General features: G+C 41.0%; 1 protein-coding gene across 2 annotated transcripts; it reads right to left on the bottom strand.

Annotated features, from left to right (window-relative positions):
- Positions 1-347: 347 nt before the first annotated feature.
- KIF3B (kinesin family member 3B) lies at positions 348-12,268 on the bottom strand. 2 transcript variants are annotated; one of them, XM_085318250.1, is made up of 9 exons: positions 11,475-12,268; positions 7,629-9,067; positions 6,876-6,977; positions 6,080-6,202; positions 5,852-5,970; positions 5,530-5,643; positions 4,732-4,837; positions 4,332-4,510; positions 348-4,066 (listed from the first exon to the last, which is right to left on the bottom strand). In XM_085318250.1, exons 2-9 carry the CDS (start codon positions 9,009-9,011, stop codon positions 3,973-3,975), a joined length of 2,220 nt encoding a protein of 739 aa, XP_085174376.1. In that variant the 5' UTR covers positions 9,012-9,067; positions 11,475-12,268; the 3' UTR covers positions 348-3,972. The 2 variants fall into 2 exon arrangements, with proteins under 2 accessions (XP_085174376.1, XP_085174378.1); XM_085318252.1 differs by lacking the exon at positions 11,475-12,268 and adding an exon at positions 9,573-9,590.
- Between the last annotated feature and the right edge of the window lie 1,895 nt (positions 12,269-14,163).

Genomic DNA, 14,163 nt, shown 5'->3' with positions numbered 1-14,163 from the left:
CCCGCCGTGCCCAGTGGATGCTCTGCCCCGCGGCTTCCTGCTGCTCCCCGGGGCCTCTGGCTGCTGTTTCCTGAGGCAGTTCGTTATCTGCGGGGGGGGGGAGGTGTCCCCGGTGCAGCTCTCCGGTGGTCCCAGTACCCTGCTTGCAGTTAGGCATCGTCTGGGCATCCTGTATCCCCACCGTTCTCGCCTCCCTCCAGCGAGAGGCACCAGGGGCTCTTGCCTTTACAGTCTTGCCATAACGTAGTCTTCTCAGAGATTATTTTGGAGGAAACACACAGAGGATTTTGTAAAACATAAGCGAATGAACCCAGTGATTACTTACAAAAAAATAACAAAAGGGCATGTTTTGATAGATGCAATAAATCTTTATTACACATGGTATTTTAGGATCACTTTTACATTCCTAGACAAAAGAGATGATACAAATAAATACAAGCTGTAAAACCTATGGACAGAACTATTGACAGGTTCTTCGTCTACAGATCACCTAAGAGAGAATCAAGATCAGTGTACCTCTGAGGGGCTGTGAGTTCTCATAAAGACAGCTGTGCCCACGAGGAGACCCTCGGGCACTTCATTTCAAAAAGAGGGAACTGAAGAAGGTAATAAGCGCCCAGACCATAGAGAGTTAAGCCCACCACTCCACAGTGCAGAGCAAACAGGATGAGTATTCTCATTCACTCCCATCTCAGCATCTAATTACAGCTGTTGCAGGTTATGATCTTCCGATTTGTGTTTCAACACAGCAGAAACAGACCTACAAGAGTCACACTGCTCCTTTTTAAACCCTGGTGCATGGTAAACAGATGAGAAGAGAGGACAGATCCATTTTAGAGATGTCTGAAAGTTGGCAAACACTCTATGTTCAGTGAAGGCAGACTTACTACATCAAAAGGAAAAAAAAAAAAAACTCTTTAACAGAAGCCTGATCTGTATAATGCATCGATGTAGTCCAAAATGCTAGGACAGACGTATGTGTTTTTGAAGATTCAAGCAGCATGCAAATATTTTTTAAAAGGCAATCAGACCTATATTAAGGATTTTAAGAAAGTGCTTTAATTCATATGCTTCATTTTTTCACGTGGTGCTTGCTCCCAGAGCCAAAGACCTGCTTTTACTGCATGTAACTTTWAAAAAAAGTTAGATCCCATTATACAGACCAGAGCAAAGATGAGAAGGATATTTAACATTCCTGTGAAGAGACTATGATTGTGCACACTGTCCAAGGGCCTCTTCCAGGAGTCTGCTGGATTTCCTGTCTTTGGCTGTTAACCTGCAGGAAGCCCAGATGGTTCAGATAACATCCAGAGAGAYGCAAGCTTGGCAGAATCATTTTTTAAAAACTTCAAGCCAGAACTCAGTATGTTTTGTAGGGCCATGACTRTATGTTTTATCTTAATATCAGTGCCACTGAGTATCTATTCATGGGTAAGTCAAACAAAATGAGAATCTAAAAGCTTCTGTAACAATCTGAGATTGCCCATGAATACACTAACCACATCTCTATCCACAGCTCCGATATAAATACAGTGACTAAATATTCAATTTTATTCTTTTTCCATCCTAATGAATTTCTTTCACCTTGCTAATGAATTTCTACAAAATTAAAAGCAGAGTCTTTCTGACATATTAACCAGCTAGCTTATTAACACTACAACAAGAACAGTTTGGGTTTGCACTGTGATTTCCACTGTACCAATCCTGCCACAAGGGGAGTTTTCAGCTTTTGAGTTTAATAAAGAATTCCCTATGGAATAGCAGTGACTGAAGAAGTGCACACATGTGCAAACACAGTTGTGTCTGTGCATGCATATTCATATAGAAACATATGTGTACATAGATATGTACATATATGTGTATATGTATTGTGTTGCTATTTCAGCTTGTAGAATCCCGTTGTTTCATTTCAATTTTTCTGAGTGCTTAAGCCGTACAATTATCTTTTAAACACTGAAGTACAGAAGATTATGTGCTAGAGGGAAAAAGCAGGGAAACGGAAAGAAGATGACACTATGTTATGCAACAAGAGCCAATTAAAAGACTCTTTGTACATAAACAGTGGTTTATAGAAAGAAAGATTAGGCYATGTTTCCATTTTCAGGTTGAAAGAAATTTGTCAGATGGCTACTCTTTCAACTACTGGCAAACCCCTCTTTGCTCCACCAAAACTAAAATATATATATATTAATTTTGTGATCCAGAAAAGTACTCCATGAATCAAAGCAGCTGAGTCAGAATTTAACCTGGGCCCACCTGGGCAGCTGGCTCACCGAGGCATCATGCCCGCAAGATGCAGGTGAGCTCTGTGCTGAGTGTTCAGTTCCTTCTGCTCATGGGGGTCAGATACAATGGAGTTCTCCAGCCTGGACGAAGTCACTCAGCGGATACTTAACGAGCACACAAGGTAGAGTCCATACATCAGAGCATTTCTAAAACCAGGCAAGTCCTCATACACTCACACATGTCAGTCTGGAGGAAGTCATCAGTGAGGAAGAGGAAACAGGTAAAAACATTCATAGGATGACAGCCAACAGCAACCAGAAAAAGTAACATCCCAAGTCTCAATATACAATGAACTAAAAGTTACAACCGAGCTGTGAGACACTAGACAGAAACAGCTTACTCTGTCTTCAACAGGGCAGTTCCACTTCCCTCTACTCTGCCACACAAGCCTGCAGCATTACAGCAGCCTGCTTTAGTCATAGGGCAGCTTTAGAAAGAGACCATCAAAAGCAGGAGTTCTTCCTCCCTTGTTTCAAAGTACAACCCCTGGAATTAATACCAGATTCCATCACTCAGACTCAGTTACATGGGGCTTTCACTCCCACCAGGCCCTGAGTGGTCTGGGAGGTGGAAAGGGAAAAGTTCTAAYGTGGAACAGGAAAGACATAGAAGGTATCAAATACTGAACCTCCTTAGACATCAAGAGGAGGGACCATACTTACAAGAACAGTGCACTTAAAGATAGCTTCACATTATGGAGCTCTGCTCTCTACYCAGCCTAAAAGGGAGAGCTCAGCCCTATGAGCCTGCTAGGAAGAAAGCTCCAAGCCAATGCTACATTTCATACGAACAGCGGGAGATTTGAGAATATGGTCATCCATCACCCCACAGTTCAGAGTCAGTATGGATATTGGTTTAAAATGCCAGGGGTAAAAATGGAGSCGAGAGAGAGGAAGATTGCTATGGAGCTGGCACTGGTATGCAGATATATTTGTTGACAAGGTGGTTCCTACTGATAGGGGTAAGGTCTATATGAGGTCAGTTTGGAGGAGCTCTTAACATATGCCTGTAAACAAGTGAAGGATTTCAGTTTCTATTGCTTCTTTTCCAGAGAGCACAAAGATGCTTCCAAGACCCTTTTTTCTACATTTCTAAAGGGAGGCACAGCTATCTAGCTGTGAGTACATCATGACAGCTGCCATCCTGACTGTTCAGACCAATTTATTAACCCCAAATGATGATGCCAGTCTTTTAAGCAGGAAGAGAAAAAAACTAAACACCTAGTCAAGTTTGGATATACCCTCCGTTTTTTAACCTCATTTGGTTCTCACTATGAAGTTCTGTAGTGGTGGTTCTGCTGAGATGACTTTCAACTCTATCTTCTTATTGCCCAACAGCAAAAACAAAAGCCCAGTGCAGCAAAAGGACTAGTGCAGAAGGAGGGACGGTGATGCTGTGAGGTGATCCCCATGCTTCCCACTGCTTCTAATACACTTTAACGTACCTCATGCATTTCTGATTTCCTAACTAAAATCTGTTTCCCACAGAGGCCAAATGCTGAATGGCAAACACGTATCTTCTTGTGTCTCAATGCACCTGGACTGGCACAAGTCAGTTAAACAGCAAAGAGGCCATCTCCAGGGGAAAGGGTTTGGAGTTTGGCTGGGAGTTCTCTGTGCAGGTTTTTACTTGTCTCTGCTCTCAGAAGGCAAAGGCTGTTCACACCCTGGAGAGAAATTGCTGGTTTTACTTTGGAACCAGCCCTCGTGACTGTGGATAAAGCTGAGAACTATGGGTGCCTGCTGAAGAGGATGCCCCTGATTTCCTTCCAGTTTTAGGCCTGAAGAAGTAAAAATGAAAAAATAAACAAAAAATCCCAACAATGTCACCTGTTACTCATCAAAATTAATCTCCCCAAAGCTGACAATTTTCTACTCGATTTATTCTCTAATCAGTCTCAGCTTTCTCTTCTGTCCTATGTTCCCCTTTCTCTATCTCTGCTTCACAGCCAATTCAGCCTTAACTTTAGTTACAAGTGTAGACAGATAGCAACTGTATTTGTACCTCTACTGTTAGCTAGTCTGCTTACTAAAAATTGAACTCACCTGGATTTTGATTTTTTATTTGAAGTGCTCTCAAACGTTGAAGCGTCTACCTGTATCTCATCTTCATCCTGCAGAGCAGCTTCTAGAGCAGCCTGAACTTTGGGAGCAATGGCTGGACCCTCATAGTCTCTAGTTGTTCGGCTGGGCATGTCAAGCTCCAGTAATACAATGTTTTCTGCCTGAGAAAGCAGCAGCAGAATCAAAGTCTACATATTTTCATGCAAATTAATTCTTTCCCTCCATAGGCTTATTCTAAAGAACTTTACAAATAGATGCAGGACACTGTAAAAATTTACATCCCATAGAAAAACTAACAATCCTCAGAAATTCACAGCCCCCCACCCCGCCCCTGCAGTCAGAAGTATGAACACATGAAGGTTGTAACCACATCTGAGCTTACCCTGTACCGGGCTTCTGGACGAATCATCATGGATGTCCTGGCATGCTGGCTCAATGGCCTCTTGTATCCTACAGCGGATATTGGTCTTTTCATCATCTGCTGGTTACTGGAGAAACATGGATACTGACTGTATTACACACCAAAACAAAAGGCTCCTCTTTGGGTATATGAGCTCATATACTGTAAATCCCATATGGAAATATATCCCAAGTGGGCAGAAACTACCAAGGCTGCATTTCTAGCAACAGTCTTCCACATTATATTCTACAGTTAGAGACAATGAGGTAAGATAATTATCCCGTGCTACCTGTTGCCCACACAAAGGAGAGGATTTCTGCATATTTTTACTACGCAGACCATAGATGCATTCAGTTGCATTCAATTTTCTAAATCTGCTCTAGGGAATTCCCTTTGTAGAGGGTCAAGATCTATCCATAGCTCTTGCACAATCATTTCTGAGAGCTTCTTGTTTAAAATAGGAAAGAAATATGATATAAGCTTATGCTATTTTAATGGTTAATGCAGTATTATATCTAAATTATATATAATATTGGGGTCATCTGGAAAAAAAGATTTTAATCTTCCAAGAATTTTCCTCACCCTACATTCATATTTTACTAGATCTACTAAGAAGAATAAAATCTTTATTTTATAATACAGTAAAAAGTTAAAAACTTTGCAGGGGGCCAGTTAAAACCCCAATTCAATCCCTCTGTTGGGGTAACTCTTGACATCCTGAGGGCTTGCTTTACATAACCTATAATCTCATCCTAAATAAAAACTTAGAAGTATGCTCACTCCAGACGAGTTATGGGATGCAGTTTCCACTGGTCCTCCTCTTCATCAAAGAATGATCTGTTCATGATCTTATTCTTTTCTTCCAGGGGAATAAAATTTTCAATAATCAGGTGCCTGTAGGCAAACACAAAAAACGGGAAATACACAAGAAAATGAATGAATGACCTTCCCCACTGCTCCTCTCACACAGACTTAATATTCATTTTATCATGTTTAAATCTTGTTCTAAAAGCATGTGGAATGCAGTCCCTCCTTTCACTCCTCATCCAAAGAAACCACCTCTGTCAGAGTTAATGGCATGCAGTGAAATGTTGGGACTTACTTTAGCTTTAGTTCCCTGGTAAGCTCATTCTGAGTCTGTTCCAGTTCCTGACGCTCCTTGATGTGCTCTTCTTGAAGATCATGGATCTCTGCCTTCACAGCCTGCAGCTTGGAAAATAACTGGAACAAACAAGAAGAGCCAAAGTCATAACTCCTCAGTGTTCCTCCCAGTTTCACATACACCTTGATTTTTCCTAACCCAATGCACGTGGATTTTTTTTTTTTTCACCTTTTTGAGTTTTTTGGTCTTTATGTCCACCTCTTGCTGTAGCGAACTATAGGTCTCCTTCAGTTCCAGTGTTTCCTCATCCCGACTTTCCATCTGTTGTTGGATTTCTCGCTCCCGACGTTTCTAGAAGACGTGATATACTATATTACAGACCACAATTACACGCCTGACATACATGAAACCAACACTCAAGATGTTTTTACTTCCCTGGGATCCAGGGCTTTTGCTTTAGCTTCTAGTTCTTCCTATTTCTTGCCTTAGAAATACCAGAAGCATGTGCTCTTCTTGGTCTTTATTTTGCTGAAGGGCCTATTGGAATTGTCATCAGATAGTGTGAATAAGTTCTCAGACTTCAATTAAAGGAATTAAATGTTGTGTTTAGATTCTTTTTCTTTCTTCTATTTATCAATTCATACTAGTCATTTTGATTAAACAATCATCAACAAAAAAGTGTAACAGAAAAACTTTTATCCCCCAGCAAACATCCCTCCCTTAAACTAACTGCTAAACTATCACTCTCTGGGATCTTGCAATTATTTCTTCACTTATAGGTATTTCCAGTCAAGATAGGACACAAATCTTTGGTGTGAAAATCTAGAAGAAAACTATCATGAACTTTCTTTACGTTGCTATTTCATATAGCAACAAAAAGGACACAAGACCTTCCCCTTTCTTTTGAAATTAATGATTGCCATTAAACCAATTTCAGCATTAATTTTCAGCAAATTTGTTTAGTTTCTCCTAATATAACGCTTCATGAAAGTTCTGCAGCTAAAACAAATGTTCTTCCTCATACCTGTTCTGCAATTTCCTGACGTTTCTGTTCCAGGATTTTCTGCTGTTCATTTGTGTGATCCACAATATTTTTCCCTCCCACTAGAAGCTTGCTTTCCATTGCCTGAAGGAGGAAAAAAAAGGTCCTAAGTTTCTCTTTCAGTGATCATCTGATCAATCCTTTCCACAGAATACATTTTTTCTCTCTTGTGTATACAACTTCTTTACGAGGGCAGTTCCCTTACTTAACATCCTGTTTAAGTCATCTGCTTCAAGAATTACTACTTCTTAGAATTCCTATAAAACTGTGGGGTTAATAAAACAGTTAACTTGCTTAGAATTCACATTGCTGCAATGTGTGGCAAATTTGAAGAATTAAAATGCATACTCTCATGTAAAAAGGAAAAAAAAACAAAAAAACAAACAACTTTTTAATGATTCATTTCAGAATGAAGCATTTTTGTGCTATGGCTTGTAAAAAGATTTACCATCACATTTTATTCTGCTGATTGCTTAAGATACTACAAGAACAGCACATAAAAAAATGAAGAAACTTGTGAATGTTGAAATATGGAATTAATGGTGCAAATTAAAATAATTTCAATTTCTGTTTAGAAATGGTTATTTTAAAATATCTTCTGATCTAAGAGTAATTCAAAAGAGGATTCAAAAGAGGATTTCAAAACAGTGATAAGTTATCTTTCCAAACTGGGAAACCTGCCGTTCTCACCACAGCCCTAAATTCACTTCAAAAAATGACAAGGAAGAATTCTACCTTGATTTTAGCACTCAGCATTTCTGTTGCTTCCTTCTCTCGCCTCAGGTCCTCCATTTTCTTCTCCTTCTCTTTCAGCAGTCTCATCTTTTCTTCTGCTACCAAGCTGTGATCCTCAACAATAGCTTTTTTCTCGATCTCTAACTTTTCTTGTTGTTCCCTCCAATAGTCATCTTTGTCATCCCCTTCATCCTCTCCCTCTTCAGTATCCTCCTCTTCTTCCCCACCATCTCTCCTTCTATCCCTCCTCTTCCTTTTGCCAATAGACCGTTTTTCCAATTGTGCTTTTAGTCGAGCAATTTCTTCCTGGAATTCTCGTAGCAGAGCATCCTTAGGATCCTCGTTCACTCTTGGCTTGTTTTTGATGTTTTTGGCACGATTGGCATATCTCAGTGTTGTAAGAGTTTCCTCTACATTGTAAGAAGCAGGGCCTATATTGGCCACCATCACAGTCTTGGCATTGCCACCTAAAGAGTCTTGAAGAAGCCTAGTTAGTTTTGAGTCCCGGTATGGAATGTGTGTGCTTTTGCCATCCACTAAGGCAGATATAACATTGCCCAAAGCTGACAGGGAGAGATTGATTTTAGTAGCTTCCTTTAACCTTTCCCCCTGCGCTCCAGTCTTTGCTTGGCGCTCGCTGCCTGCGAGGTCTACCAAGTTAAGTTTTCCGACACGGATGTGATTCTCTCCATCAAGTCCTAACTCACTGCATTCAATAGTGATCACAAAAATGGCATGAGAACGAGAGCTGTGTTCATTCATATTGGTGGCACCCACTGAGCGATTTTGGTTTCCCACATTCATGACATGCTCTATCTCTTTGACACTCTTTGTAACAAAGGAAGACAAGTCCTTAACATACACACCCGTGTCTGGTCTCTCTTTCAACTCCAGCCTCTTGGACTGATCCTTTGATAACAAGTCTCTGATTTCTTCTTGGTAAATTTCCAAATAAGAAGCTCTAACTAAGTACTGCTGATTTTGAGATCTAGAGATGTGGGTGAAAATATGCTCAAATGAGTTAGGGATGACCCCTCTTTTCTCAGGATCACCACGCACTCCCTCCATGGTATATGTTTTCCCTGTCCCAGTTTGCCCATATGCAAATATTGTCCCATTAAACCCTTGCAAAACAGAGTCCACAAGAGGCCTGAAGGTCTCATCATAGAGCTCAACCTGTTTGGAATTCCAGTCATACACAGCATCAAAAGTGAAAGTTTTAGGCAGCTCATGAGATGTTCCTCTYGGATTTTTCACTGAAACCTGCCCTAATTTGACATCCACGTTAACTACTTTTTCATACGAAGCTGTCTTCTCTTTGCTGTTCATTGGCCGGCATCGTACCACCACCCTAACAGACTCAGAGCTCTTTAACTTGGACATGACAGCAGGTCTATGGCTGGTATGATCTGACCAATGAATGATCCAATGCTAGAAACCTAAAGAAGAAACAAAGGAAGAACATATGAAYGCAGTTTTCAGTAGACAACAATTTTACACAAAGGCAAAGATTCAGTTCATCTATTTGAACAGCATTTTGCATTCATTAAGCTTTGAGGGATTCTGAAGCATAAAAATAATATACAAGATTAAAACTTTAAAAAGTGCTGAACTGACAAAATACTATTTTATAAAAGCCTGGCTATCAATCAGTATCATTTATACAAGCTACACTGCAAAGAATCTTCACTGAATCACACCTTTACAGCTATGAGAGATCATTTTCTTGACCCTTAAAATAGAAATAATATTTTCAAAACTATTTAAAAATAATAATGCTTTGCCATGGATACCCTTTGTGGTCTGGTATTAGCTTTTTGTTTTAAATCTCATACTGTGAAAATCCAGTGCAGAGTTGCTCTTTCCATATAGCTCAGGATGCAGTTCACAGGTTCTTGAAAGGAAATCAGCCAAGTACTTAGACCAAGTGCTTCACCTACTCACCAGAATTGAAGAGCGATTGTAAACCAGAAATATAGCACTTTCAGAGCTGCCTCTTCTTAAGTCTCCTGTCTATTGAGGAAACATTTTCATTTTTATGAGACATTTATATTACAGTAATTTTGCCAATCCCCTTCACATGTTATGTGATGTGTCATCAGGACCATCCGGCCACAAAGGTTTAAACCTCCTAACTAGGTTTTGTTAAAGAAAACAGTCCTCTGGAATGCAGCCCAGATGCTTTTCTCTCTTCTGTATTAAAACTTTTTAAGCCACTTTCTCAAAGCCTAGTTACAGCATAATAGATRTTTGGCTGGACTGCAGCCACTGCTAGAACACAAGATAAAATCATTACATAGTTTGTCCATTTCCAAGGCATCRTATCTCCTGCATATTCTGCATTTCCACAGTTGGAGGAAATAATGTTAATTTTACTGTCTGTCAAAGAATCAAGTGACAGAAGATAATTGCTACACAAAAATGTACACACAGTCTTGCAATCTAGCTCACTGAAAGGGAAATCATTAAAGCAACCAAATGYAGCATACTCTTCTAACACTAACAAATATCATAAAACAAATGAGTAAGAGGAGTAAAGTACCCCAGTGAGATGGATGCTGCAATCAGTTGGCAACTAAGAGTAATATTTGCACCTAGTTTAGCTAAGCTCCGACGCCTGTCACCCTAGAATGCCTGTTTAGCCCATGTTTGTGCCATCACTCAGGACATTTTTTCAGTGCTGTAAAGTCAAATCTTTCATACCACAAAATTCAAAGTCACTTCTAATCCTGCTCACGAGGGGGACTGAAGGGAGAAGCATGTTCTAGCCAGTCTCAGAAGCCAGACCGCCTCTGATAGGAACAGTTCAAGGCCCTGTGCTGTCTGCGTCCCTTGAAGCTACAGAACTCATGATCTTTCCCTTGTCGATGTTACGGATTTGTATTAGCACAAATATCATTAGCATACTTAAAATCGAGGGCAGCACTTCCAGCTTGCATTCAGTAGAGGCCAGAAGGGAAAGCTGTAAAGGTGGGATAACCTGCATTTTGTGTTGTCTATTCCTCAAGCACCCGAAGGCCATCAGGGTGCGATACGGACATCAGCCAGGATATGCCCTTCTCAATACACTTTAGAGGGAGAATTTCAACTCCTTTCATATCACTTCTTACAAAAATTTCATAAAGCACTCAGTGATTGGAGCCCACCCTATTCTTTCTCTAATGTGATTGCCCTTATGGATGGATTCTGCAAACTAACCCTAGGATCTTTCTCAGCTAGAACTCATGCATCTGTTTTCATGGGGAAATTGAAGACAATCATACTTGCTTTAGATATTTCAAGCAGAACTGCTTCAAACAGATCTATACTATTATTTTTCTTTTGCCGATATACTTTTTATCAGGATCTTCCATAAAAGCTGGCTCTACAATGAAGTATATTCCATGCTCCTGCTCTGGTGCACCACTTGATTCAATACCATCTGGTTTATAAGATTCAGCATTAGTCTAAACACATGTTGCACAAAATCCAGTTTATGGATTCATGCTGCTTATGACTCTGTGCTGCAGAGATGAAGAAACATGCTGATGCATTCCTCAGTCATTAGCACAGTGAGCTACCATTTAAATCAGAACAAGACAACTGTTTTATTACTCATTRAAAGCCTTGCACTAAAGATCTAGAACTGCACAGTTGGTGAAACACAATGAGGACATTTCTAATAAGCTTTTTTAAAATGTATTTTTCAGGTAGGATTTTGAACACATGCACATACTGCAAGTAAATGGAAAACAAATACAATATGGAAATCCCAGGCAGCATTGAAATACATTCAGTTTGGCCTCCTCATGACTTTCTTGCCACTCCTCTACCAGCTGGATTGCAGCAAAACCAATGCATTTTTACCTGTGTTTTTTTGATGCAATAATTGCTTGTTGTCTCAGGAGATCCTCTCAAATAACATGACAGAGAACTTCAGGAGCACAGCTAGAGGATTGGGAAAGAAAGCAGCACATTTCTACCCCAATATTCCTACTGTCAGTCCCCACTAAAAAGAACACCAGGGCAACGACTACACACATTTAATAAAGTGTTTGGAAACCTCAATATAACCTTCAGAATTTCCTCGTTGTCATGAGGGAAAACAACTTGCTCCCTTGTTATTCCCACAAAAGCACTTGCTAGTTAAAGAGGAAGATGAGGAGGGTGTTTTGAGGTGACCAAACTAGACAACCATCCRTAAGTGCTTGACAACTTGCACAATGAATTCAATCTACTATAGGAATCTTGGATTGCTACTGAGTAATAGGAATACATTTCCCTCCTGATTGACAACTCCAGATAAACATGGCCTTATTGTCTGAGCCACAAGGAATATGTATTTTAGAATATGAACAAAGAAAATATTTGAAACGGGGACAAGACTTGCAGAAGCATAAAAAGCAACTCTCCTTCTACTCATCATTACCAATACATGCTTATTCCATATTTACCTGAGAAAATCCTATTGTTCCAAATATACAAGAGCCATTTTTTTTTTCAGATAAGTTTATGTAACAAATGAGGCTTCACTTGCCTGCCCTATTCTGGTTAATGTTCACGTTGGCAAATACTCAAATTAGGCATGAGTTCTGAAAGGAGGAGCCTTGACTTATTATAGTAAGGTTAATATCCAAAATACTATTTGGATAAGTAGTACAGCTTTTTTTTTTTTTTAAGAGATGCTGGCTAGAATTAAACAAATATAAGTAAACTTTTAGTAGTCTTTTTTCCCCAACATTATTCACACTTACCTGGAAGTTAAAAGTAAAATATCCAGTGTTGGCAGAGGTATAAATTTAACAAGAATTATGATGTATATTCCCCATTCCTTTGGGTGTATCTCATTAATGTGAGCTTGATAATCTTTTGCCACAGTTCCCCATTTCACTTACAAGTCTCTTTTCAAAGTCACAAAAAACTTATCTCACCCCTGATTTGGGCTCTTTTCATAACAATATGCCATGAAACATTTCCACTTAATTTAGCTATTGCTACTAACAGTTTACTGAAAGCATAACAAACTATGTTTCTTCTCAGATTTATCCAAACATGTGATTTAAAAAGCAAGAAACAATTTAGTTTTAGCATTTATATTGGCCAAAAGTACTACTGTAAAGCTTGAACTGCACGGAGCAGTTGGAAAAGGACCACCTGGAATAGCCTGGAAATTAAGTGTACTTCAGGTCACAGTACCATTTGTTCTTACTCTGTGGGGAAGGATTTTGTTCTGTAAAATTATTAAGCCTAAAGCAATTTGGATCAGTTCCCTAAGCATCTTAATCTGTTAGATTTCAAGGTTGAGATGAACATGTTTTAAAATGTATTCCAGCTGACCAAGAGGGGAAGACAGGTAGAAATCAAAGCATTTATTTTTTTTTTCCTTTTCATACAACCTGAGATCACACCTGGGAAAATAAGCAATGCCACARTTTGACTCTAAATTAACGTAACCACTTATCATCAGAAAGGTTTAGACGTTAGAGGAGGTCAGCTCAGCCGGCCCATGCCAGTGGAAGGCTCAGCTCCTAGGAGGTATCTATCCCTGCTTATTCAATCCCCCACACGCGGGCTGCAGTCCCGAGACCTCTCCACCTCCTGGTTTGAGCTTAAAGATCTGATCAGGAAGAGTTTCTTGGTAGGCTGCCTAAATTTTTATCTCATGTTTTTCTGTCTAATCTCCAGGTATGACTTAAAAAATACTATTGCCTTCTTGCAGTTTAAATCCTTCAAATATTTGTGGACTTGTTGCATCTCGGCTTATTTGCTTTTGTCTTTTACCCTTTCTTCGTAAGCTCATCACTTCTTTGTTGTTGTTCTCTTCTAAACTCCCTCCAGTTTCTCTCTAGYGCATCGCCAAGGACTGAGCATGGTATTTCCAGTGCAATTGGCTGAGCTAGGCAGACATCTGCCATCTCTCTACCCACAACACATCTTCTGCTACCCCGACACCGTAAGCCCTTATTTAATTTGTTGCCTGTGATCATCTTGGTTTGTTTCAGCACCGCTGCYTCTTGGATGTCGCCCTCCCGCAGAGCGATTACAGAGCTACGCAACGCCCAGCCCCACGTGCAGTCGAGGTTGTTGTTTCATTTCTGACGCCGTTCACCGGCGCTTCGCCCGTACAGCTGCGACAGCCCGCACAGCAACCGTGCGAAGCGTCATCGCGGCCGCCCTGCCCAGCCGAGGAGCCAGCGGCACCCACGCGGGGCGCGGACGGGAGCGCGCGGGGCGACGGCCGTGGGCGAGGCGGCCGTCGGGGCCGGGAAGGGCGCCGCGTGCCCAGACTCGAGCGGGGCACGGGCCCCTCAYGGGCTGCGGGGACGGCACCTCCCTTCGCACGGCCACACGCGGCTTCRCCGCCACGGGCTGCACGCGGGCACGAAACCAACAGGGATATGCATAATGCACACACACGCACCCCCGTGGGTCAGCACACGCGTGTGCAAATGGGGATGCATGTGCCCCTTGGGCTGGCACATGCCTGTAAACACGGGGACACAGGTGCCCCCAGCACACACGTGTGCACACAGGGATGCACGCACCCCCGACACAC

This window comes from Rhea americana, unplaced genomic scaffold (genome assembly GCF_003343005.1).
Source record: "Rhea americana isolate MKP2758 unplaced genomic scaffold, rheAme1 scaffold_529, whole genome shotgun sequence".
NCBI lineage: Eukaryota > Metazoa > Chordata > Aves > Rheiformes > Rheidae > Rhea > Rhea americana.
This window is presented reverse-complemented; position numbering and strand designations above follow the sequence as displayed.